Here is a 27,204-nt window from a genome sequence, read left to right on the forward strand (position 1 = left end):
GGTTGTGATAGGCCTTTGTCGACATCAGCATTGGATTAGTGACTCTGTCCCGGGATCCCACAGGATGGCAGGGTGACGCATGTATTCATTGTCTAAAAGATGGCACAGAAGGGAACCTGCCTGCCTTTGAAAACTATGGAGGTAATGCATTGAACGTATTCTATTAAATAAGCTGAGCAAGATTTTGTGGCAAAGGCCTACTTCTAACATACAAATCATGTGTGGCCAACGGAGTAGTTTGCCTTTTGTGCCGTGCTTGTTTTTTGCAGTATATGTGCTTAACAACTTGCTCCAGAACAATAGTGAAATTCTAATAATTAGGAGAGCGTCCCCACTGTGTGCTTAAACAGAAGCTAGCAATGCACATCAACTTGTTTACTTGTTTCTTCTATATTAGTTTTGTTGTGTGCCTAGTTTTCTACTTAATCTGTCTTGCAAACTCCTTTTCTTGTCTTTGAAGTAGCAGTCCTGAAATGCAATGACTGTAAACATTATTTATAAGTTTGCGCTTTTTTTGTTTCAATATTTAAATACGTTTGTCTTCTGGTTATAACCTTAAAGAGATCTGTATATATTTTTGCTATGTATTTATGTTTGGTTGCATTTGATTGTATATTTTGCATTGATTTAAAATATTCTGTATCAAGTACATTGTGACTACTGGATAGGCCTAGAATTTTTTTGTTACAAATATAACAGTTAAATTTCTGTTGTACCTATCTCTTGTCTATTGTGTTTTTATGCTGCAGAAACACTCATATATCACACTAAACCATAAACATTAGCGCACAGTGGAGTCTAACAAACCATACACTGTTCTCCACACAGCTTTCTAGGAAGCGAAAGGAGAGATTACCGAGAATTCTGCTGCAATTTAGCATCCTTGCCTAAGATTAACTTCTGTTTAATGGAAAATCCTTGTTTCTAACTCTGAAAAAGTGTCTTCAATAATGGCAAAATGGGAATGAAATTGCCTATTAAAATGGCGCATGGTTCAGTCTTCCCCTTCTCTATATCTATGAATATCTCTTTTCTTTTTCTCTCCCTGCTCCCAATATTGTCTGTCTGTCCACCATTAGTCAAGACAATGCAATAGCTTAGCATTTATGTCCTGTCCCTCCCTCCCTCCCTTCCTTCTCTGAAAGCTTGATGTTTCCTTGACATTACCAATATCTTCCTTTTGGAAGAAGATGGGGCGATTTTAAATGCTTCCACGCCACTTACACATTCAACTGTCAGAAGAATAAAAAGAACCAGTGTTTTTCAGTCACTTATCACAAAGTTATAATTTATTGAGTTTATGGCACTTGAGGTGTCTTGAGGTGTTGGCTGATTTTTAGGCATATGGCTTAGTCCAGAGTTCCTTTAGAAATATTTCATGCTGTTACTGCAACATCGTCATCTTCTGTTTTGTTGGTGGAAGAGCTTTGAGATGTTTCTGCAGAGATCCTCTTGTAATTAGTGTGAAATGTAACGATAAACAAACAGCATGACAAAGTGCTAATTCCAGCCATCACTAGTGTTGCATCTGTAAGGAAAAAAAATGAATATTCTTCAGTCCCTTATTTTGAAAAACATAGAAACAAAATCCAATAACTCTTGAATTATGTTTAAATAAGTTTCATTTAGCTACCTAGTGAGAAGAAGAATGCATAGAACTATGGCATATTGAATACTTAAAACTACCAGTTATAGAGATTTTACCCAAATCAGTTGCAGTTTCAATTATTATTGCGGAATTGGTATTAGTATTTTGTAAAACAACAAAGGTCACAAGAAGCTTACTAAAATTGTATGAGAAAGTCATTTAACCAAAGGTACAATGATACACAATAATGTCTTGAATTACTGTTTGATGCACAAACCAAAATAAGTTCATCCAATAAAACACCCAAAGTATATACATCTGCAACACTGACACTAAACCTTGACTAGACAACATTTTGGCAGCAAGGACACATTTCCTAATTTTGGATAAACCAAAAGCTGCTGATGGAGAGAGCGGTGAGGCCATAATAAATGTTAGCATGGCCACAATTCCCCAATCAAGCAATTACTAAGTCAGACAAACAGTAAACAACAACCTAATCAACTACGAAGAACAACACTCCAGCCAACACTGATAGGGCAAGCCACAACCAAGCTCAGAGAGCACCACAGGGACACAATTCTTTCCACTTTTTTTAAATAAGGGTCTTGGAGTTGTTGTTTTTTTAACAAAAGTTTAATAGAATACCCTACAACTGTTTTGTACCATCAAACTTTAGCTTGATCAAAGAAGCTGCTGGAATCATCATAAGGAATTGGGGGCACACCTGAACTGGTTGCCCACAAATGATCTAAAGAATAAGACGAAAGGAGTTTGTTTTCTGTCCTGTACCAGCCATGATACTTTATTTATTTTATATCTCACCTTTATTATTTTTATAAACAACTCAAGACAGTGAATATATTTAATACTCCTTCCTCTTTCTATTTTCCCTATAGCAACAACCTGTGAGGTGAATTGGGCTGAGACAGTGACTGGCCCAAAGTCATCTATCGAGCTTTCATAGCTAAGATAGGACTAGAACTCACAATCACCTGGTTTCTAGCCTGGTGGCTTAATCACTAGACCAAATTATATATGGTATTTGAGTTGAACTGCTGCCATTTTATAACAATCACATTAGCACACTACAAATTCAGAATACTAAAATTTTCTTCTTAAATAAATATCAACCACCTTTGATTTAACCGAGTATTGCCTATTTCAGCAGTCATTGGCTAATTTTTTCCTCATCAACATCTGGGTCCTTTCACTTGAGAAATGCCAATGGTTGAATCTGGAGCTTTCTGCCTTCAGATCAAATACTCGGCTACACTTGAGCTACAATTAATCCATCAAGGTTAAGAAATAAATGACAATATCAGAGAATTAAATTGAGCGGACTGCTTTCAAATGGCAAGTAAATGATTGTATGCTTGATTCTTCCCTATTATGATAGTATAAAGAAAACATGCTGCATTTATGGTGATGGAAAACCCTGAAAACATGGTGGCGTAGACTCCAAGGGGGTGTGGATCTATTCCCTGTTCGATGAATCAGAAATATTATGCTTGACTAATCAATCGGAAATATTCAACTTGACACATGCATACAATTTGTGACTAGCATCATTCTAGTTTGCTGATGTCTCCCCCTTTGACCTCATGTGGTACAGCTCTACAAGAGCCACAGAATACAATGCTGCTAATTATGTAGCTGTACTTAAACCCTAGTGAGAAATGAGAAAGACCGAATAACACAAGGGCAACGTTTTTGCTTTTGGATCATTGGTGAACACTTGCTTCATTTATTTAAGACTCCATGTGTTGACATTCTGTGGCTTTAAGTAATTTACAAACATCTATATACAGTATATTTTTTTGCTAAAAAGGGGTGGTAAGTTAAAGTACCAGACCGGCATTCTTCACTACAGAAATATACTGGGAGATTTCAAGTCACTCCAATATATGCCATAGATTTGTTGCTATAGGGAGAGCTGGGGTAAGGGAGTATACATCACCATGTGCGCCTGAATGAAAGGATACACATCTAATGATTAAAATTCTAAGAAACTCCAAAGCTTTGAAAAACACCATTGCATTTCCTCTAGGACTGAACCCTTAAAACGCTAGTAATCCAAGGCAAATAGCAGTCACAGTTGATTTTGTGTAGACAACCAACCTAGGCATCTTCTAGAATCGATAAGATCCTTGGTTACTTCATCCACCTCCAAATAAAAGTCAATAGACTAAGCCATGGTTTTTTTTTTTTAAAAAAAGGAGGGGGTAATGGCCTATAAGCAACTCTTAGGATTTTATGCAACTTTATGCACCCCCAATGCTGGTGAAGAATCTGCTGGTACCTTCATGTGCCAACAAATCATTCCAAGAAACATACTTACTTGTCCAATCCATTGGTGGACCTAGAGATGGAGCACAGGTAGAGAAGGGGGCATTCTTTTTTTCCACCGCCAAGTTCTGGAACAGAAGTATGAACAGAACTCCTAGGATCTGGCTGTTGAAACAAAATTGATTGTTACCCATCTGGTGACGACATCTAAAATATGTCTATTTTGAAGCGAGATTTTTTTCAGCTTTAACAACTAAGATTTGCTTTGGGGCTTAAAGCAGACCTTCAGGGTGACCCAGCTATTGATTTGCTGTAGAATCTAACCTAGTTTTTTTTTCTTAGCTGGCATCAATAAGCTGCATGTTCCAAAATTTCTAGCTACCCCAGCCAAAGAAGAATGCACTGAAGATTTCTTTCCATTTTGGAATGAAGTAGTAGGAAATCTTCCTGTTTCTTTATCAGGAATCTGAAAGTAACTGTCTTTTTTTTCATATTTATGGAGCAGGGGAAGAGTGAGAATATAGCTTTTATTAAGTCACTAGAATACTCTTCGGTTTGTGAGTATATTACTATTGGAACTGGTGACACTGTAATAAAACAAAATCCAAAACATATACACAAAGCAACTACAGTGATCAATGAATCAGCACGCTTTCCTAATAAGAATTACTGCACTGTCCCTCTGCGATGTTTTTTCTACTTGAATGAACAGTCTTCTCGTTTCTTCAATCTTGTGTGACTTGAATAAGTACCTGTTTTGTAACACAGCTTATGCATTCTGATTTATATGTAGCAGAGGGTGAAGAAACAAGAGCTTAAACCAAGGCCAAGATGAAAGAGCTATTCCCTCCTGGGAAACATTTAATTGCTTCTGTTCTGCAATGTCCGGCATTATTTTCCACTCTGCATACAAATCCTTTCTTTAGAAATGATTTTGTTTAGCTTCTTCACTTACAAAGTGTGGGAGGAAAAACAAGCTATTTAAATTTATTAGTGATTTCCCAGGATTTGGGCAAGTCTGACTCCTACTGGCTTCAAAGGCAAAAATAATCCACCAGTCGTTGCTCCTGGAAGTGATACATTAGTTCAGTGTTTCTCAATCTTGGCAACTTTAAGAGTTGGACTTCAACTCCCAGAATTCCTCAATTAGCATTTGTTGTTGAATAACCCAAAGCCCAAAGGTCTTGGTTCACACAAGTAATGCTGGGCCAGAAACTATAGTTTGCTAACCACAATGGCTGGAATCAGCATCACACTAAACCCAACCTGAATCAATTATCCTAAAACCCAGTGAATGAATCCAATTTCATTTTCTTGAATGAATCTCTACATCAGAACTAAGGAGAAACTTCCTGACAGAACAGTTAACCATTGGAACAACCTGCCTCCAGAAGCGGTGAATGCTCCAACACTGGAAGTTTTTAAGAAGACACTGGACAGCTATTTGTCTGAAATGGTATAGGGTTACCTGCTTGAGCAGGGGGTTGAACTTGATGACCTCCAAGGTCCCTTCCAACTTTACTATTATTGTTATCTACCTGGTCACAAAAATGATCCCTGATGACGTTCCTTCTCCTATAGGATACGAGCATTCAACGTTTAGTTCCATGGCAATGGGATAGATAGAAAATCCAAAAAGCCCAAAAAGACTGCTGAATATTGCCACAGCATAGGTTTGGTCTCTCATCTGGGATACCTGCAGGAAGAGAAGAGAAAATAACCATAGCAAATGGGGAAGTCTCTATATTATGTCCAGCAGATATTCCTGCCATCCAGAGCATGCTACACATTTATATCTGAGCATGACAAATTAGGCAGTGTTGCTTTCCAGTTTCTCCCTGACACCAATGCATCCATTTAGATTTAGTTCTTTAGATAATATTTCACTAGAGCGATGGGCAACTCCTGGGGTCAACAAGTCCATGAAATGTTCGATGCAAAATTTTTGAAAAGTGGTTTGCCATTGCTTACTTCTTCCTAGCACTTGGTCCAGGGGTACCCAGCTGGTTTGGTGCTTACGTCAGGACTAGAACTGGTTTCTAGACTAGTGCCTTAACCACTACACCAAAACTGGCTCTCTCTTTAGAGAAACTAAACATGAAAAGCAATATGGAACTTTCAATAGGGAATTATGGGAACTGAAGCCCCAATTTTTTTTGAAATTGGGGAAAGTTGGGGAAGTCTGATCTTTAAAAAAAAATAGTTTTTAAAGCAATAATAACAAGTGTACTGTTTAAGAACCCCAAAATATCCCTTGGCATTATTTTAACCACCAATACATTCATAAGAACTTTTATACTAGTTAAAAGTTGGTAAATAATATGGAATGATTAGATGATCCTATGAAATGCTGACAAGGGTTCAGTTTTTATTTCTCTATTCCAGAGTTCTATTCATTCTATTTTATCCTCCTAAGACTTCAGTGAGATAGCTTGGGATCAAAAAAGTATAATGATTCTACTTATTCTATCTTCAAATATTCCTCTGATCTCCTTCGGTATCAGCATGAAAGTGAAAACATTACAATCTTCATTATATCACTTGGCACTGCAGGGATTAAGTGTTAATCAGTTCTTAAACATCTATGGTTACATGGAAAACACACTTCCGTTAATAATCACATTATAAGATTTAGATGATTAACTATTTCTTAGAGGGAAGGATTTATTCAGCTGAAAAGTTCATTATCTCTATAGAAGGGCAAACAGAAGCCTTATTTCAGTTTCAAAATATATTTACCACTGCAAATCCAATGCAAGTCAAAGCAGACAGAAAAAAACTGATTTTGGTAGTTTCTGTAAACTTCTTTGTCCTGTCTACATATAATCCAAGGAAGAAGGCACCAATGAGCCCAAATATAATGAACAAGGCTCCAGTCAAACCTGCAAAAAACTGTACAAGATATTGGATTAGGGCACATAATTGAACAACTTCAGGAATAAGGGATAGTAGTCTTTCCTTCTTAATTATTGGATTTATGACCAAAAATAATAAATCACCAAGCTGTGACAATTTTAGAAACATCTGTACATTGAAGGAACTCGATACCTCGAATCTCCAGCTCTAAAGTATTGAGATAGATCAGTGGTTCTCAACCTGTGGGTCGGGACCCCATTTGGGCTCGAACGACCATTTCACGGGGGTCGCCAAACAACGCAGTCCGCCATTTTTCCCCCCCTTTTCCTTAGCTGTGCTACTCCCTTTTATTCTATTGGCTTTTGAAAGCCAATAGAATAGACTCTCTTGAATAGAGTCTAATTCTATTGGCTTTCAAAAGCCAATAGGAATTGTCCAGGCTGTCTCTGCCCTGCTGAGCCTGCCAAAAGTCCCATTCTGCAAACGGTGCTGCACCAGTTGAGTAGTCCTTGACTTACGACCGGTTGAGTAGTCCTCGACTTATGACCGGTTGGGGGTCACGGCATTAAAAAGGTTGAGAACCACTGAGATAGATGATCGATAGATTGATAGATATAGAGATACATTATTTCTACTTATATATATAAAATACATACGCACGCACACACATATTAAGACAGTTCTAAAGTATTGAGATATATACATATTGAGATACTTCAGTTCTAAAGTATTGACATAAAGTATTGAGTAGTATAAAGTATAGAACCATGGTGGGGCAGTGGTTAGACTGCAGTATTGCAGGCTAATTCTGCTGACTGCCAGGAGTGCAATTATGACTGGCTCAGGGTTGACTCAGCCTTCCATCCTTCCAAGGTCAGTAAAATGAGGACCCGGATTGTTGGGGGGCAATAGCCTGACTCTGTAAACTGCTTAGAGAGAGCTGTAAAGCACTGTGAAGCGGTATATAAGTCTAATTGGCTTTCAGATCTGCTGGTTAAGTGCCGCATTGGAGGTTTCTATTCCATCACTGGAATCTCTCTGGGTGAAAAATTATGGTCATATAAAATCTTATTCCTGGGTAAAACAAGATCATCAATTAAAATCAGAGGGGCCAAAATTCATGGGATGGGGAGAGGAAGTCGCTTTAATCAATATGAGAGGATGCATTTTATTTCAGCCAGTGAGCGTGACCAGCTTAAAACAAAATACAACGAAATTCGGCCATGTAAATGTCACGTTCTTAAGTATGTAAAACAATGCGTAAGTGCCCCGTTGAAATGAAAATTAGGAACTAAAGATTAATCTAAAGACTTTCCCCAAAATTAATTATAAGTGAATTCTAAAACTCTCAGGGTGTCGTAAATTAATAAATTAACAATATAAACATAAATTGCACTATAAAACCCGATGATCTAAAAACTCATTGATAAGTTACAGTTCATAGTTCATTCATGCGTGACCAAATATTGGAGTAAATATGAAGATGTTTCTCATCTAGACCAGAAGTCATCAAAGCCTTGCTATAGTATGTGTAATGTGTAATACTGTAGGGCTTTTCTTACACGATAAGAAGAAGTTAACAAGCAACAACAAAGGAAAAATAAACATTTCAGGATCTTTATAGAATGAAAGTTGTAACCATGCCTGAAGGTGGATTCAACTGAGTCCATCAACTGATCTGGACCTGTTCTCCATTAGAAAAGGTTTGACTAGCTTTGACAACTTTCTTAAATCTCATAGATAAAGACAAGCAATTTTATCTGAATCTGAAGGAAAACCTTTGCTGAAATGGAGAGATTAGCAAGTGGATATAATTAGCTGTGAAGTTGAAACTCAAATACTTTGGCCACCTAATGAGAAGGAAGGACTCACTGGAGAAGGGCCTAATGCTGGGAAAGATTGAGGGCAATAGAAGAAGGGGAAGAGAATGAGGTGGCTGGATGGAGTCACTGAAGCAGTAGGTGTGAACTTAAATGGACTCCAGAAGATGGTAGAGGACAGGAAGACCTGGAGGAACATTGTCCATGGGGTCGCGATGGGTCGGACACGACTTCGCAATTAACAACAACAACATAATTAGCTGGTTTCCACTTAGGCTAATCAAAGTATACTTGGATATGCTTCGGAATAAGGTCTCTCATTATAAGATTCAGTACCAAGAAGCCTTTCTCTGATAACTCTCTTAGCTTGTGCACATTTGACAGAGTGTAGGAAATCAAGAGAGAGGCTTCATGATGAAAGTTCCCTAACAATTGTCTGAGCCCAAGAGGATTGGAATTTATTCAATAAAAGAAATGAGATCAACTCTACTGGGAAATCATGTCATTTAAGCCAGTAATTTGAAAATTAATAACCGGGCTGTTTCCTCTATCCTCATCTGGCCAGCTTGTACTTCAGAATTACCTTGGATATGCATTTTGGAGCTTGAAACACAGTTCTGATTGCCTTATAGTGTGTCCTATTTCCATCAGCCTATACTTTAGGAAGGTCTATAGGGGATCCATAAAGCAAACAAGCCAACTATTGGACTGCTAGTATATTTTAGTTGTGGGGATGCATTTCCTATCTTTTATGTGAAAAAAAAAAAAGAAACTGAGGAGACCTAGATGATTTTTGGAATAAAATAAAACAGAAAATATTTTCCAGTAGAAGACTTGATCAGTTGTGTTGGACAATCGTTGGACAATTTGGCACTATGAAATACTACCAACGTACAAGTTATCGAATTCTTTTCATATGGCTGCCCTCTGCTGCTGACGTATCATCTTAAAGAAATCATTTATTTGTTTATCAAATTTATGTGCTGCTCATCTCGCAGTTTGAGGTGGACCGGTTATGCATTTGGTTCGCACCACTATACAGGTGTTGTGTGTCCCCTTTTGCTCTCCAAAACTGTGTTCTTCTGCCACAAAAGGAACTGAGCAGAAGAATAAGAACAGAAGAACAGAACCAAACTTAAGAAGTGCCCTTCAATGGTCAAGTTAAGTTAAATATTCGTATCTCCCATTCTCCTTCTCCCACCAGACTCTTCCAATTAAATGCCCAGAAGGATCATGGCCCGTTTGGAGAGGACCTTTGGCATGCCTTGTGCAACCATTAATCACAAGTTCCAAAGATTCCCATGAGAAAAAGGCATGTCCTGGTGTCAACGCTGCTAACATTGGATGTTCTTGCTGTGACAACATATGAAGATGCAGCCTTTTTCTTTCTTATGCTTTACTCTTAGAATTAGATGAGGCTGTGGGAGAAGGCAGAATGTGGTGGGAATTAGTTAGACATAACAATATTGTACTAGTGTGTGAATTCAGAGCTTGAAATAAGAGATGATAAGAATTGGCGGGTTAGAGAACAGGAGGGAAAGCCTGCAATTCAAACTAATTGGAGAATGTGATTTATGACAGTTAATTGGAGGAGGGAATTGTTCTTTCATACTATGTGCTCAGGGGAGGGGAATTCAGATTTCAGCTTCGACCATGTACATGCCGATGCCATGCAACTTGAATAAAGATTCTTTAAGGTAAACAATGCCTCGAAGTTCTTTGGAGAGTTTCATCTGTCGGAACCATGACATCCTGGTTTTCCATCAGCACTGTGTCTCCCGCTGCCACATGTTGAAAAGAAACCTTCCAAGTTGGTGGGAGGGCTGAAGCAGGGAATTAGTCTGGATCTATTAGGTAAATACAAGAGGGCACAATCTGACTCCCACTGAATACCTTTAAACCTTATCTGGTCTTTCCCAGGTGAAAGCTGTCAAATCTGGGCAGATTCCTGTGCAACAGGCACACAACAATAAAGCAGTTGGTTTGAATACTACCCATGTGGGTCCACTTAACCGCACCTGACAGCCCGTGATAGCTTATTCTCCTTATCCTACAACCCAATCTCACATAGTTCCTGGTTGTCTTAGCGTCTCCTGCCATTAAGCCCCATGTTGGCAAAGACACATAAAAAGAAGAAGGGACTTACATTGGAATATCCATTGACGCACAGGATCTGTTCCAACAGAGAACTGAGACAGGTGAAGAGTGCTATCCCCGTGGCAAAGCAGAGGGTCAGGATAATGTAAGGCTTATTTCGGACCAGCTAAAGCAAGCACAATAAGAAAGAGTTGTTAAAAACACAGCACACTGTGCAAGATGCCAGTAGATGTTTTATTTAGTTTCATATTTAATTTATATGCCGTTCGCCTCACTTTACAAGGTAACTCTGGGTGGCTTATTATTACAATTATAAATATAAAAAATATTGAAAGATCTTCACGCTGAGAATAAGTTGCTGAATTTGCCTTTTGCCTTTTGGGACTTCTGGCTTACAAGACTAATGTTCGGAAAGTAAGGTTCATATTCCAAAGAAATGCCACTTTTAACGTGTGCAAGGGATGTCACGGCACAAGACATACCAGTCCTGCTTCCATTGTTCTGATTATCCTACTTCTACTGCAGACACCACTAGGCATTTTATCAACTCCTGTCTGCAAACCAGAAATAGGCCTTCATCAGCCTTTGGTCTCATCCAGAACAGTTCTGGGAGAAGAACTGATTGATTCCTTAAAAACTGACATAGGTAGTCAACCAGACTACCTAGCACAGGGGTAGGCAACCTTGGCTCTTTTACGATTCGTGGACTTCAACTCCCAGAATTCTTGAGCCAGCATGGCTCAGATTGGAAACCTTTCCCTTTCTCCTCAGCATGGCTGGTTCAGGAATTCTGGGAGTTGAAGTCCATGAGTCATAAAAGAGCCAAGGTTGCCTACCCCTGACCTAGCAGGAAGATATTCTTTTTTGTTTCCATATAACCTAGATTTGGTTTTACACACACACACACACACACACACACACACACACACACACACACAAGCACACATAAATTTATATACTATCCATCTTGCTGTTTGGGTTAACTATATATACAGATAGTCCTCGACCTATTGACTGTAATAGAGCCCAGAATTACAGTAGTAAGTTGTGCCAGTCATTAAGGGGGCCATCATGTGACCCCCCACCTGATTTTGTAACCTTTTTTTGCAGAGATCATTAAGTGAATGTAGCAGTCATCAAGCCAACACCATGGTTGTTAAGTAAACCCATTGTTTGCAATGGGTAGGTTTTTTTTCTGAAAACCGGAAGAAAATGGCAAAGTAGGAAACAGTTTCTTAGTTGGCAGCAAAAGAAAATGTATCACAAGTTGCAAATCACATGACCACGAGACTGCAAGTGGCTGTATATGGGGGCTGCTTGCCGAGCATCAAATGCAATCACGTGATGGAGGGGGTGGCAACTGAAATGGATCAAAAGTACCATTTGGGGGAGATCCGTCGTAAATTTGAAGGTTTGTTGATCGAGAACTACCTGTTATTATAGTGGCAATCCCCACGAGTACTCCTTCACTTCGCTTGCAGCTTACCATTTTCAAACCTTCACAGAAAGTTGGCGAATTTAAATGATCAGCGCTTGCTGACGGTGGAGTTGGGGGAACACCACTGCGAACACCAAAGGTGGACAGAAGGCAGCCTAGGATCGCAGGCGCTGCAGACACTCCGATCTGTAAAACAGGCACCCAGCCAAATTTTAAAAAACATCAGCAGTTGTGTAGTTTGCCTCCCAAAAGAACAGGTACGTCGTGCTGAATTCTAAGTGAAATTTCATGTTCATTTACTGTACCAGTAAAGGGATATCTTTCGCTTCTGGAGCAAGTGTCGGTGACAATAGGTTAACTACGAGCATGCCCAACGGATTGGCTAAATGGAAATGCAAAAAGAAAGGTAGAGATGATTGCAAACGATTTCACCAAAGTAAACTGGAACACATTCAACATGCAGATGAACTGGCAGGAGAACAAGTAGAATCCCCTTCTGTCCCATACTTGAAGCCACAAATCTATTCAGACGCTTTTCGTTGGACTTCTTGCTTCACTAGAAAGAAGCTAATTAGGAAACGGGAGTCTTGGGTTTGCCTCATTTTTTGAAAACCCCTCTAAATGGGCTTTAAGATTCTCGTAAGGGGCACAATCGTGCCGCATGTGGAAAAAGGGGTTTATCTGTCTATTTCTAAACTATTTTAGCACATTATTAAACTTCAATTTCCATCTCTTAGCATGGCCAGTGGCAAGAAATACAGGAAGTCCTACCTCAGCAACATCTGGATGGCCACAGATTCTCCACTCTATTTATATATAGTGTTTTAGAAAAGTTCAAAAATCTAGTATGTACATCTTCACAAAAATAGCCCTCTCCAGTAAGCTAGTAATAAACTCTTGCATCGATGATGGCAGCCTCAACAGGGAAAGTGTTGTGTTCCCGAGAGAAGTGACATCTGAACCCAGGGCTCCCATCTCCCTCGGCTACGGAATAACCAAGATGGACTAATCAGTGCTCGGTTACTTACACATAGAGGCAATCATGTTGGCTGTGGCTCGTTGGTCTTCAGGGAACCAGAGAGCTGCTAGCTTAGTTGGTGCAAAGAGGATGAGTGGCTGAGCCCCAGCACAGAGACACTGTCCTACAAGAAGGTAGATGTAGTTTAGGGAGCCTAAGCTCAGGCTATCAATAACACTGAAAACACGAATGATGCTGCCCACCATATTGAGCCAGGCGCAGAGTAGCACCTGCAAGAGAAAAAGCCACACAGCCAGGGTTAACATAAATCAAGTCTTCTATGACCTCATGCTATTTATGATCCTAAGACTGAGTAACGATGCTAAAATGCCCTCCTGTGTTATATTTCCAAATGTGTAACCACGTACTTAATAGAAGGCTGCCTAACCTTTGTGTCAAAGAGCACACGACAGCTAGCTCATGGCAAAGCAGAGAATCTGGAAGATGGGCAGGGATATCCTGTGGCACAAGTCTCACCCAGCATAAATTCAATAAGTGACGCTAATGAAACAAGTGGCACACTGATAAAGGTATAACAACCAGCTCATCTAGCTCTGCCACTGCCGTGCCACTAGCTGGAAAACAACTGATGGGTATCCTAGGCTTTGCAGCTCAACTCTGCTCTCAGCTGGTTTGCTAAATTCCAGAAAATTTAACAATTGCTTTTTACAAGCCAATATCAGCCAGCTTTGGCACACCACTGTATGTAAAGCATTCAAGGAATGACATTCCCTCTGTGAAATAATGAAAGTGGGCAAGGTGCTGGACGCTGTCCATGGTCCTCAAATGTCAAGAAACTCTCAGCTCATTCTCAATAGAGGCATTTGGGGCATTAGTGAAAAAGAGGCCACGTGCATGCAGGAGTCCTTGCTCAATTGAGGCTGGGTCGAGTCCATTTGCAATTGGGTAAATGAACCCAAAAGTATAGGGTTAGTTGCAAGCAGGCTCTGTCCACCAATACAGAATCTGCAGTGGCTGGGATGCAGCTAAGGACAACTATTAAGGTATTTCCAAGGCAAGTTATATGTTGATGATCAAAGATTAGTTTTCAAACACAGGGAAATCAGATGGGAGGATCCCTACTCCAAAACCGTGGGCAGAAAGGAAATGGCAGCCATCCCAGATCACAATGTTGCTGCTAAACAAACATTCGCAAAAAATTTCCTTGAAGTCATTGAAAGTGATTGTGCAGCACTGTGTTCTGGGCATGTTTTAAATAACATTTTCCAGCTCCAGGGAAAAATCCCCTCATCCCTGGGTGCTGAAGAATACAGGTACAAACAAAGGATCCTATCGCATCTTTTAGGATGTACACTGAAGGCCAAAACTAGGTGATGTCTTCAACTAGTGTCCATATTTGTACTCCCTGAAGTATGGGCTATAAACACGGGGTGGGCTATAAACACTGTACTAACCAAATATACGAATAAATAAATGAACCATTTTAATACTTTCTTGAGTCTATTGCTTTGCACCTATCTTGGGATTCTAGTTCCCAGAAAATCTGTCCACACTATGCTGGCTGTGATTCTGTGAACAGAATTCCCAACATATATAAAAGCCACCAGACTGGGAAAGGACAAACTAGAACCTTGATACTTTAATGCTCCAATATTAAAGTAGCCGTTTTTGAGTATTTAGTTGGGTGCTTTTGATGTGATTCAGATGTGAAGTGCAGGAGTGGACAACTCTTTCTCTACTTCCCCAGTTGCAATGAAAATCCATAACACATTCCTCTCACGAGCTAAATCAGGGGTCTCCAAACTTGGCAACTTTAAGACCTGTGGACTTCAACTCCCAGGATTCTGGCTGGGGAATTCTGGGAACTGAAACCCACAAGTCTTAAAGTTGCCAGGTTTGGAGACCCCTGAGCTAAACTGCAGTGTGTTTGCAGGGGTGCACACAAACACACACACACAGAGACATGTTTTTATTAAAAAATTGAATGGAGGGAAAAAAATCCAAACCAGGTCCCAAATTTATTTTTTTTTGTTTTTGTTTCTTAATGCAAAGAAAAAGCAAGTATGAAATCCATCTCTCCCCTTCAATCCAACATCTCATTGTTTTGCACTGCTGTCTCCATGCCTTACAACCTACCACACGTCTCAATGCCCCTCAGTCACAGCTTCCAGTTGTATAGAGTCAGCAGTGGAACGTGAGTTATCTGATTTTGGGGGAAGCTCATTGGCCAGTTCTGATTTTCTAGAGAAGCAGACCCCACCAATTTTTGGAAAAATCCTGAGAACCCATTCCAAAGATCATGATAGGGTTAAACCAACTCATGCTCATCTCTGTTCTGCTTACAGCACATCTAAGTCCGATGGTGTCCAGAATCCATATGGCTAGAAGCCCCACAGGAACTGATACCACAAAGTACATAATGGCGAGCCAATTGACCATATCCAGTGAGGTGTGGAATCGTTCAGCTGTTATGTCAGCCACTGGAGCAAACGTCAACCATAGCTAAAGAAAAGAAACGAGAAAAACAAAGCATTGTCAAACATTCAGGCACCCTTTTTTATGAGTACTAAAATCAAGGCACCTTCTAAACTACGCGCACTATGGTTACTTACATCTTGTATATAATACAACATTTTCAAGCACCCTATATCATTTATCATCATCATCATAACCACCATCACCCTCTTTTGGGTGAATATCCAACAGTTCTGAAGAATGTGCTTATGACAGCTGACAACAAAAAGAATCCTACTTGTCTCATCAACAACATTTACAATAGAGAAGCATGAAGATGGCCTTAAAGAATGAATTCAATAGCTGTTATGCAAACACAGCTCAGCTCTGAAAGGAAGGAGTAAATAAGAAACTCAAAGCTGCCTTGCTTTGATTCTCTTTGGTATAATATAAGGATGAGAGAATCTCACTCAGAGTTCCAAAATTCTGTTATTGTACCATGAAGCAATAAAGTTGAGTTATGCTGGTTCTTGTGGCACTGGTTTCCTGACCAGGTCTATTTTGAAGGGTTGACAGAGTATTATTAAAATTGAAATGATTTGCTAATGATCTGGAATCAACTCCATTTGATATAGGTATAGATTCAAAACAACATGATCACTGAAATCAGAACATTTATATGTCTTTATATTATATCAGCCTAATAGAATCTGAAATAGTAAAGTTGGTGGGGGTTTTTTAACCACCAATGAAAAGGTCCATTTCAAAATAGGACATCTTCATGATCAGATGTTAAAACCTGGAGCACTAAAGTTTACTTATCTGTAAAGTTACATTCCATCACAGAAGACACAATAATTGTTTGCAGAATATTGTGCAATAGGTTTTCCTCTAACCTCAGAAATACAGCCCTTGAAACAAAAAAATCCAGATCTACTGTAAGATATAACCGAGTTCTGCATGCTGATTCTGAAGTTGTGGCTTTGCGTTCAAAAGCTGGAGCATGACAATGACGGCTTGATTGTACTCAAGAGCTGCTGATTCGTTTTAGTTTTATCTAAAAGCTCAGATCCTTTTCAGCTCAAAAATCATCATTAATTTGTTTAAAACAATGAGGAGGGTCTTTAGCCTTTAGTTTAGGCCAAGTGAAAGCCAGCTCAACTAATTTCCTGGACTTTTAGCCAAAATTCTGTCCCTGACCACTAACTCTAGAAAGTCATATTGGAAAAAGATATGTAGTGAGCAAAGCCAGGTCTCAAATCATAGTTCTTCAGGGTATTTCCAACTGTGAATATTTTCAGTCTCTGGCTGAAAATATTCCTGGCTGTTCATGTAGTTTCTTCTTGGGATCTGGAGGACATCCGTGAGAGGGCGTACAACTCTGGGCTTCCCTGGTGATGTCATCTGACTCCAAGGAACAGGCTAGGCCTCTGGTTAACCTTTTGGATCAAACCTGGTTCCTTGATATTTCCCTGCAGCCTAGATCCATAGGATGACATCGGAAAAATAACAGAGGAAATACAATGGAAGGTCAGCAAAGGTAGTCATAATAAAATGCAGCCTATATTTTTTTTTCGGAGATGGAATAGAGTGCAATAGATATAATTTGAGATAATCAGGGATGAAGCATTACTTCAGTGTGTAGGATATACCAAAAAAGAAGTTGGTAGTAAAATGATATACTGAGTTTAAATGCTCAAATTAAAAGATAATATAAGGCAAAAACAAATACCATAAGGTATTCCTCAATTAGAAAAGCCTTTTTTTGAATAGCTAATTGGCATGCAAAGATACTTGGAGCAGAGCTTCTCAAGTTGGCTTCAGGATTTCAAGGGATGTAGATACATTACCTAAGAAATTACATTGCCTTGCTATGGTACCACTGAACTGGTTTCCTTCCATGTAATTGGTTATTCCTTTCATGAAATTAGTAATTATTTGCTGTGAGTCAAGTTGCATATAAATTTAATAAACAGTAATTACAGTAATTATTCTCACATTATATCTGATTGAAAAGCTTAGGGATTTATAAATTGGTATATCTGATCTAAGAGATGCAACAAATCCAAGGTCAATATCAGCATTAATCTGATTTAGTTGTCAAAACCCAGCAATGACATGTCCATCAGCACTGTGTCTTCTGCCCTTCCATGGATGAGCTACAAGCTCATCTTAGATAAAAATCCGACATCCACAACATTCTCCATCATCAAGCCGCACGTAGCTCTGAACTGAAACTGCTAAATGAAATGAAGTTTATGAAGCTTTAAATGAGTCAGGCAAAGTGACAGGACCAGCCAAGCTAACTGTAACTCAAGTACCATAATCCCAAAATAAAACATGCAGCATTTGAAATTGGGAAAGCAGTCTGCAGAGAGGAAATATTTAATGGGTAGATTTTTTTTTCTTTCCAGCTTTCCCCCCCCAAGTGCATGGTCTGCTTTTTTTTTTTAATCAACCGATTAAAAATGCGCTCCACAATGGGGCTGCTAGCACCGGCATGAGGCTCACAGCTCAGCGAGCACTGGCGCAAGGCTTGGGGCTCAGCTAGTGCCAGCTTGGGGCTTGGCTAGCACTGGTGCGAGAGGGGGTAAGCATGTGCACTGGCCAGCCACTCATGTCTCTGCAAAGACACCAAAGGCCTGAAGGAACAAAGCAAGCAAAGAAACTGAAGACTCACTAGATCTTCGCAAGGTGGGTCTCCACAGTCCCCGGGTGGGGTGGGGAGGATAACAGACAGGGTGAATATTGTGGTGCCTATGTGGCCATTTAAAAGGGTGAACGACTGCTGTGGCGATGCAACATTCATAACTTCGGGACTGTGTCGTAAGTACTTGGGGAGGGAGTTATGTCATAACTTCAAATGGTCACTAAGTGAGCTGTTGTAATTTGGGGATTACCTGTACTGAAACAATTAAAAAATGTTGCGGAACTGCGTTCCCTATGTTCTTCTATAACAAAGGGTTCGTTTCTGCAGGTTTGAACCCAGTCAGAAAGGGGGGGGTCTATCTTTTCTCTTCCCCCCAAAAAAACTTGAGAATATAGGAAAAAGTAGAATCACTGGATGAGTTCACAGGTGATAGCAGTCTCAGAAAACAATTTTAGAAGAGCTCCTGCTACTTTCATCGCTGGTCTTTTGTCAGGCACAAACAACCAGAACCACACATGTAGAATTTAAACTAATTACTTTGCTGCCTATAGTACAGGAATCTGCCCAAACTGCTTGCTGTCCTTGATCTATCTTGTTCCATGGTGCTCGGCAGGCTCTCTCTCTGTGTGTGTGTGTGTGTGTGTGTGTGTGTGTGTTAGTCCTGGATCTCTTGTGGCCATGCAATGATTCAAGGCTAATTCCCCACTTTAGTCCTCCTCCCTACCTGGCCGGGCGTTTCCCGACAACTGCACTTCTTTTGATATGCTATTTGTAGGAAAACGGAGAGAGGCAACTCCTCGGGGTGCATTAATTATGGGATTTAATTAGTTTCATTGAAGAGTGGCGATCTAAGTGATGTCAAGTGAGTAGAACAAATGTCAAAACAGAAGGATTTGTCACCACACTCTGCTTACAAATATCCCTAGAGCATTCAGCTGCTTGCTGTTAGAAAGAAAATGACAAAACTTGTGGAGCTGAGCCATTAAGGCAAGCCTAATGTTACATATGCTGGTCTATGATCGTAATAAAAATTTGACCTAAATGTTATGTATGGCAATTTTAAAATACACATCTACCTGTAATGGGAAGTTGAAACAAGAGGAAGAGCCACAACTAAGTCAGATAAAAGAAATCCGAGTTTCAGGCAGAAACATAAGTTGATGATGAAGCGTCTCAGACATGAACAACCCCAGTTCTTTTGAAGATAAAGAAATAGGGTGCAATCAGGCTTACACGATTCTGTTATTGTATAATAAAGTAGTATTATCATTCATAAATCTGGCATCCTAGTCTGGTCTAGGTTGAAGGGCTGCCCTTTGGGAATGACCCTTCAGTAAGGGATGGAAATCTCCAATTCTTCTCATCCCAGCCAGGATGTTAAATTATTCCTCTTTCCATTACAATGAATTCAGAGAAAGCTGAAAAGCTGTGTAGCATGTCCTATGAGAGAGAAACCTTCCCAACCCCTTAATCATAAACAACGTTAATATATTTTATTTTGTTTCTATATAGCAATGGAGATCTGTTACTTTCCAGGAATTCTTGAACAGTAACTCCCAGCATCCTTCACCATTGCCTGTGCTGGTTCACACTGCTAAGAACAATAGTCAAGCAACATCTGAAAAGCTCCAAGTTCTACTGAACATGCCATTAATAGGTAAGTGTCAATGCTGCTAACATTGGATTTTCTTGCTTTGACAACATATGGAGATGCAGCCTTATTCTTCCTTATGCTTTACTCTTAGAATTAGATGATACTGGGGGAGGAGGAAGAATGTGATGGGAGTTAGTTAGACATAACAATATTGAAATAGTGTGTGAATTCAGTGCTTTTAAAATAGGAGATGATAAGAAATGGTGGGTTGAAGAACTGGAGGGAAAGCCGGCATTTCAAACTAATTGGAGAATGTGATTTATGACTGTTAATTGGAGGAGGGAATTGTGCTTTGATACTATGTGCTCAGGGGAGGGGAATTCACATTTTGGCTTCAACTATGTTAGTGCGGAAGCTATGCTACTCCAATAAAGATTCTTTAAGGTAAACAATGCCTTGAAGTTCTTTGAAGAGTTTCATCTGTTGGAACCATGACAGTAAGTCACATGCTCATACTTGTACATGATAACAAATTTTACAAAGCAGGTTGTGGGTGCTCAGCAGCTATTGATCCTGATAGCTCAGCAGCTATTGATCCTGACAGCTGATTGATAACTTCAGCAGAAAGGAAAAGAGAAGTAGTACAGATAGTCGTCGACTTACAACCACAACTGAGCCCAAAGTTTATGTTGCTAAGCGAGACCGTTGCTGAAGGGTCATTCCCAAAGAGCAGCCCTTCAACCTAGATCAGACTTCTGTGACCTTCTGACAAGCAAAGTCAATGGGGGAGCCAGATTCATTTAACAACCATGTTACTAACTTAACTACTACAGCGATTCTGTAGTAGACATTTGTGAAGTGCGTTTTGCCCCATTTTATGACCTTTCTTATCACAGTTGTTACGTGAGCCACTGCAGTTAGTATCCTAGGACATTGCAACCATCATAAGTATGAACTAGTGTATGAATTTTGACCATGAGGATGCTGCAACGGTCGTTAAGTGGGGAAAACGGCCATAAGTCACTTTTGTCAGTGCCTTTGTAACTTTGAGCAGTCACTAAATGAACTGTTGTAAGTCGAGGACTACATGTATAGCAGTAATAGTATGAAACAATGTAGCAGCTTCCATGCTCCTTCCTACCAGAAATAGCACGCAGAGATGAAAAAGCATCTGAGAAGGCAGAAAAGGATTCCTCCATGGATGTCTCTCATTGTTGCCATGATCAACAGCTAGTGGTGGGAACCCAGAAATTTCAGAAGACATGGAAACCAAAACCATAGAGAGGGCTGTAAAGCACCGTGAAGCGGTACATAAGTCTAAGTGCTGTTGCTATTATTAAACCTAGGTCAGAGGTAGGCAACCTTGGCTCTTTTATGACTCGTGGACTTCAACTCCCAGAATTCCTGAGCCAGCATGGCTCAGCTTGGAAACCTCTCCCTTTGCCCTCAGCATGGCTGGCTCAGGAATTCTGGGAGTTGAAGTCCATGAGTCATAAAAGAGCCAAGGTTGCCTACCCTTGACCTAGGGGCAGAAGCTGAGCGACAGAATCCACAACCAATTATATGGTGTGCCTTGTTTCATACATTAAATTGATTCTCAGCAAATGTATATGACACGAAAAGTAGCCATCAATCAACCTTTAATCCCAGGGTTTCTGGCATACTTCCTCAATGTGAACAAATTGAGTTTACTTAAACTCATGTTTAAGTACTTAAACCATATGCTAAACAGGCCGTGGTACTGTGTATCCTTGTAAGCCCATCCTACAGACCTGTTACGCAGATTATTTTGAGAATTGGATTAAACAGACAATGAAGATTAAGAATGCTCCTTTACCGTGATTCCATAATCACCAAAGTCTTGGTAATCTAGGAAGATCTACGTAATTTTAAAAGATTGTATAGGATCTCTCCAAACTCTCCCCAAAAAATCACAGTATAGAAAATAAGTGTTTTTTCCCTCCTCCAGTCTTAGAACTTGGGGGTCGTCCAGTACATCCTGCATCCATGTGGGAAGACAATAAAAGGGCACTGTTCTTTGCACAATGGGGCATTGACAATGGAATTTGCTACTACCATCTGATGATGGTCATCAGTTTAAAATAAATTTCAGATTCATGGAGAATTGACCTTTGGGTGGCTGTATCCTGCCTCCAAAATCACCGGCCTTTAATGGCAGCTGCAGGGGAGTGACAGCGTTGGAGAGTTAACAATGTGTTTAGTCCTAAATTCATCTGCTTCGACCCCACAGCTTAACAGAGGGCTGGGCTAGATGGGCTATTGGCTTGAGCCAGCAAAATGTGACTTCCATTCCTGTGCATTTAGGAAGTTTTGCAAGCATGGAACAAACAGGAGGCAAAATGCACTTTTTCACTATCACTCTGTGGCTGGCAAGGGACATGTCATATAAACTGCCCAAGATGATACAGTATTAAAGCACTTAAATATGGTAAGTCTTTGAAGTGGCTGGCTGAACACAAATCGGTCTCCCAGTTAAAAAAGCATTTAACAACTTACATGCCTCGGATATCTCAGAAGAGCTTTTTTCTAGGGATCATTTCCAACAACTGGACTCCATGGGACAAGATAGATCAATGACAGCACTCTGAACTTCCACGGAGTTCTGTTTGAGGAAAGGCTGTGCATTTGTGGCACAGGTGCCACTGAACATAAGGGATATATTCTTTTTGCCTGCAAACTACATGCTGCAGAAAGAGCTGCTTATTTAGATGATTTAAAAACTAAAAAAGGAGTCTTATTTTTTGCAGGGAATGAACCCACATATTACTAGTAAAATATGTGGTAAGATGGGCAGCAAACAAATTTAATAAATAAATAATTTTAATAATAAAATAATCAAAGCCCATTTCATACAGAACAAAAAGTTTAGATCAAATCGGAGTTAACTGTAGGGCTGATGACTTACTATGTACATGTCCTATTGTTTTCTTAATATATTTGTATCGGTTTTATACACTGATATAGTCAAATGACTAAATCAATAAAGTTTCTAAATAAATAAGATGAGCTGTCTGTGATTCCAGAAATGGAATACAAAATGAGGACATCTTATCCCAATGATTTATTTTCTCCCCATCTTCTGCACATCCCAGAAAATTAAGTATCTTTAGACTATTAAGCCTCTGTTGGTATACAAAAAAATAGCTATAACAAAACGATCAAGTCTTTTATTCAGTCTCTGTTGGCTTTTGATGCAAATTAGATAATACAGGTGAAGCTCTGGCCCTTGGGTTGAAAGTACTAAGAGAGGAAGTACATTCTGCATATACTCAGAGGATAGCTAATATTTATCAGGGTTTTTTTTTTTTTACGTTCAAGCCTGGAGTAAACGTGTAATAAAGCAAGGCTCTTATTGAATACAGAAGAATTTCCAAAGAGGTCCACTTGGATTCTTTTTCCAAGCCTGCTGCCTTCTGGATGTCTTCATCTCCACTTTTCAAAATCCTTAACCTATGATTATGAAGTTAGGCCAGGGGTCCCCAACCCCAGCTCCGTGGCATGCAAGAAACCAGGTCCCGTAAATAAGCGAAGTCCGTGGGATGCAGGCAGCATGCGAAACCACGACCTCTCCGGTCCGTGGAAAAACCTCTCTCTCCACGGAACTGGTCCCTGGTGCCCAAAAGGTTGGGGTGTGGGAGGGCGCTGAATTTGGGGATTGTCGGATTGGGGGAAAATGTATTCAACTATTAGGCTGCCTCTGCCATGAACCTCACTGGGCTAATTTTTCAGCCTACTTCAGAGGGCTGTTGTAAAGATCAATACTACAAGTCCTTAGTGGACAGCCAAGAAAGCAATGAAATAAATGAATTAAAGAGACACCCAATTCGTTCAGCCCGACCTCGCTATGGAAGAAGACACGCATGAATCGCGTGTTCTCACGTTTCTTTTAATCTGTCTCAGATCAGTCTGCGTGCACTCCCGCTTAAGGAAATGCAAGGGCCTTTCCCCCAAGCAGGGAAAGGGATAGAGAACTTCACATATCTCCTACAAACCCAATTCCCCCCTACATACCCGTCTGGCTGCGAAGCGCAACTGGACAACTTTCCTCGCTTCCCTTTGGGGTCGCCGCAGAAAACTCTCAATTCTTCCCCCCTCCCCCCCCTAAGGTACCAGTCCAAGTCAAGGCAGGCGGAGGCGATGTGATATCGAGGCGCTGTGATTTACGATAGGTAGTACACTGCCGTGGGGTTTAAAAAAAACAAAACCGCCTAGGATCATCTTGTGTACTATGTACAAGATAGGCGTTTGCAAAGAAATTAATAAAAATGAGCCAGGACGGTCGCTCTGGGAAAGCGAGAAAGTAGGAAAAAAGTCCCGACCGGCTCCCAGACAGAAGCGGCTGCTGGGGAAGACGGAGAAGCGGAGGAGGAAGGAAAGCGAAACTCCTCCTGGCAATTACCTACCATCGCATTGGAGCAGTTCACCACGCAGACGGCCGCCAGGATGAACCAGCGCCGCTTGTAAACCTTGAAGGCTTGCTCCGAGGAAGGCTGGAGCTCTTGGTTGATGCAGCGGCTGTGATCCATCGGAGCGCCCTTCTTTGCGCAGTCCTCTCCCCTCCGCCGTCCAAGGCTGCTTAGTGGAAAGTCTCCGCCGCGCGGCTAAACACCTTCTGAGCCATCGTCTTCCAGATGCGGGTTTGCCTGGAACGTCGGAGTCGGCAAAAAAAGGAATTGCCACATATCGCGTTAGGAGGGCCTGAAAAGCCGGTTTCCTCCCTGTGCGAAGGTCTCGCCTCCGCTGCTTTGGGCGGCGGCGGCCGCGGAAGATTAGCTGACTTCTCGCCTTGGGAAACAGGGCCTTCTGCAGCCCAGAGCCTCCAACGGATCCGCGGGATCCTAGCGCCTGCCCGGTTCGGTCCCCGCCAGTCTGTTTGCCGCCTGCCTTGTTTTCAAGCTATGGCCGGTTGTCTCAAAGGTGTTTTTTTGTTCATGAGGCAACTTATTTAGAATTACTTAGAATAACAAGAGTTGGAAAGGGACCTTGTATGTCATCTAATCCAACCTCCTGCTCAAGCAGGAGACCCTATAACAATTCAGACAAATGGCTGGCCAGTCTCTTCACCCAGTGATGAAGCACCCACAACTTGGTTGATTGTTTTCACTGTCAGGAAATTTCTTCTTATTTCTAGATTAAATCTCTCCTTGATCAGTTTCCATCCTTTGGAAAGTAGGTTGTCCCCTTCTTCTCTATGGCAGCCCGTCAAATATTGGAGCACTGCTATCATGTCACCCCTGGTCTTTTTCTTCACTAGACTAGCCATGCCCAGTTCTTGTAATCTTTTTTCATATATTTTAGCCTCCCGTCCCCTAATCATCTTTGTTGCTCTTTGCACTCTCTCTAGAGTCTCAACATCTTTTTTATAGTGTGGTGAGCAAAACTGGATGCAAGATTCTACCTGTGGCCTTACTAAGGCTTTATAGAGCAGTACTAGTACCTCGTATGATTTTGATTCAGCCCCTCTGTGAACGCAACTTAGATTGCACTGGCTTTTTTCTGCTGCTGCTGCACACTGCTGGCTTATATTTGATTGATTTCCGCTAGGACTCCAAGATCCCTCTCACAGTTACTGCTATTAAGCCAGGTTTCACCTAATCTGTCAGTGTACTTTTGGTTTTTCTTGCCTAAGTGTAAGATTTTACTTTTTTCTATGTTGAATTTCATTTTATTAGATAGCGCCCAACGTTCAAGTCTGTTGAGATCCATCTGGATTTTGAGCCTATTATCTAGGCCGGTGTTGGCTATTCCTGCCACCTTAGTGTCATCTGCACATCTGATGAGTTTCCCTTCTATTCTCCCATCTAAGTCATTTATGAAGATATTGAAGAGTACTGGGCCTAAGAAAGAACCTTGTTGGGCCTCACTGCTTACTTCCCTCCATGTAGATGTAGTACCATTAAGGGCAACTCGTTGAGTTTGGTCTGTCAGCTAGTTACAAATCCATCTGGTAGTGATGCTATCTATCCCATCTTTTTCCTAGCTTACCAGGAATTAGGTTGTGGTTTACTTTCCTCACTTCATCTTTGCAGATTCTGGCTATCTGCTGATATTCTGCCTTAGTTATGTGTCCTTCTTTCTGTTTTTTGTACTTCTCCTTTTTGTTTTTCAGTTTATCAGAGAAATCTTTGTGCAACCAAGCTGGTTTCTTCTGGGTTTCTTGTTTTTCTTTTTCAGTGATATTGAGCTGGATTAGACTTTTATGATCATATTTTTCAGAGTTTCCCAAGGTTCTTGGGTTGTTTTCCCCTTTAGGATTTTCCTCCAAGGAACCTTTCCCAAGCTCTGAGTTTGTTAAAATCAGCTCTTTTAAACTCTAAGCGTCTGGCATGATTACATTCTATTGCTTGCGTTTGCATTATGTTGAATTTCAATATGACACAGTCACTCTCACCCAAGGTTCCTGTAATTTCAACTTCTATCGCTTCTTCTCTGTTAGTAAAAAAAAATTAAGTGCAATATGGCCTTCCCTCTAGTTCCCTCCTCTACTCTTTGGACAATAAAATGGTCAGCTAGGTTGGTCAGGAACCTGTTTGATTTCTCACTTGATGCAGAATTAGTCTTCCAGTTGATGTCAGGGTAATTAATGTCCCCCATTACTACTATAATGGGTTTCCTATATTTGTTAATTGGTTAGCAAAAAGCACATCTGGTTTTTCTGCTTGGTTGGGTGGCCAGTAGTATAACACCTATGGCAATGTCATTATATATATATATATATATATATATATATATATATATATATATATAGAATGACATTGCCATATGCATTCTAGGAGGTTTTCATCTTTGGTTTCATGCATTTTTGTGGCAATATAGTGGTCTTTTATATATATTGCAACTCCATCTTCTCTTTTATGGGGTCTGTTTCTTTTGAACATTTTGTATCCTTCTATCAGTATGTTCCAGTCATAGGTTACATCCCACCAAGTTTGGTAATTTCAACTATATCATATCTGCATCTAAATCTCCATAGACAGCCAGGTCATGGTTGTCCCAAAGGTGCTTTTCAAAAGGCAACTTGGACTTTCTTGGTTTTTTTTCTTTGAAAATGTTTCGCATCTCATCCAAGAAGTTTCTTCAGAACCGATTTGTTGGATGAGAAGCGAAACTTTTTCAAGGAAAAAAACAAGAAAGTCCAAGTTGCCTTTTGAAAAGCACCTTTGGGACAGCACCTGGCTGTCTATGGAGATTCTCAGTCAATCCAGGTCATGGTTGTCCCAAAAGTGCTTTTTCTAAAAGGCAACTGTAGTTTGTTTTTTCCTTGAAGATGTTTTGCTGAAGTGAAATAAAGGAAGTCCAGTTGCCTTTTGAAAAGCACCTTTCGGAATCATCTGGATCAGTGGTTCTCAACCTTTTTAATGCCGCGACCCCCAACCGGTCATAAGTCGAGGACTACTCAACCAGTCGTAAGTCGAAGA

The 27,204-nt window shown here is 40.4% G+C and overlaps 1 protein-coding gene across 1 annotated transcript; it reads right to left on the reverse strand.

Annotated features, from left to right (window-relative positions):
* Window positions 1-1,259: 1,259 nt before the first annotated feature.
* Window positions 1,260-24,603, reverse strand: SLC49A3 (solute carrier family 49 member 3). The gene is made up of 10 exons (XM_039359689.1): window positions 24,190-24,603; window positions 15,411-15,569; window positions 13,117-13,336; window positions 12,394-12,470; window positions 12,137-12,274; window positions 10,700-10,816; window positions 6,617-6,769; window positions 5,416-5,573; window positions 3,930-4,042; window positions 1,260-1,528 (listed from the first exon to the last, which is right to left on the reverse strand). Exons 1-10 carry the CDS (start codon window positions 24,310-24,312, stop codon window positions 1,377-1,379), a joined length of 1,410 nt encoding a protein of 469 aa, XP_039215623.1. The 5' UTR covers window positions 24,313-24,603; the 3' UTR covers window positions 1,260-1,376.
* Between the last annotated feature and the right edge of the window lie 2,601 nt (window positions 24,604-27,204).

This window comes from Crotalus tigris, unplaced genomic scaffold, assembly GCF_016545835.1.
Source record: "Crotalus tigris isolate CLP2741 ecotype Arizona unplaced genomic scaffold, ASM1654583v1 scf7180000019100.1392032, whole genome shotgun sequence".
NCBI lineage: Eukaryota > Metazoa > Chordata > Lepidosauria > Squamata > Viperidae > Crotalus > Crotalus tigris.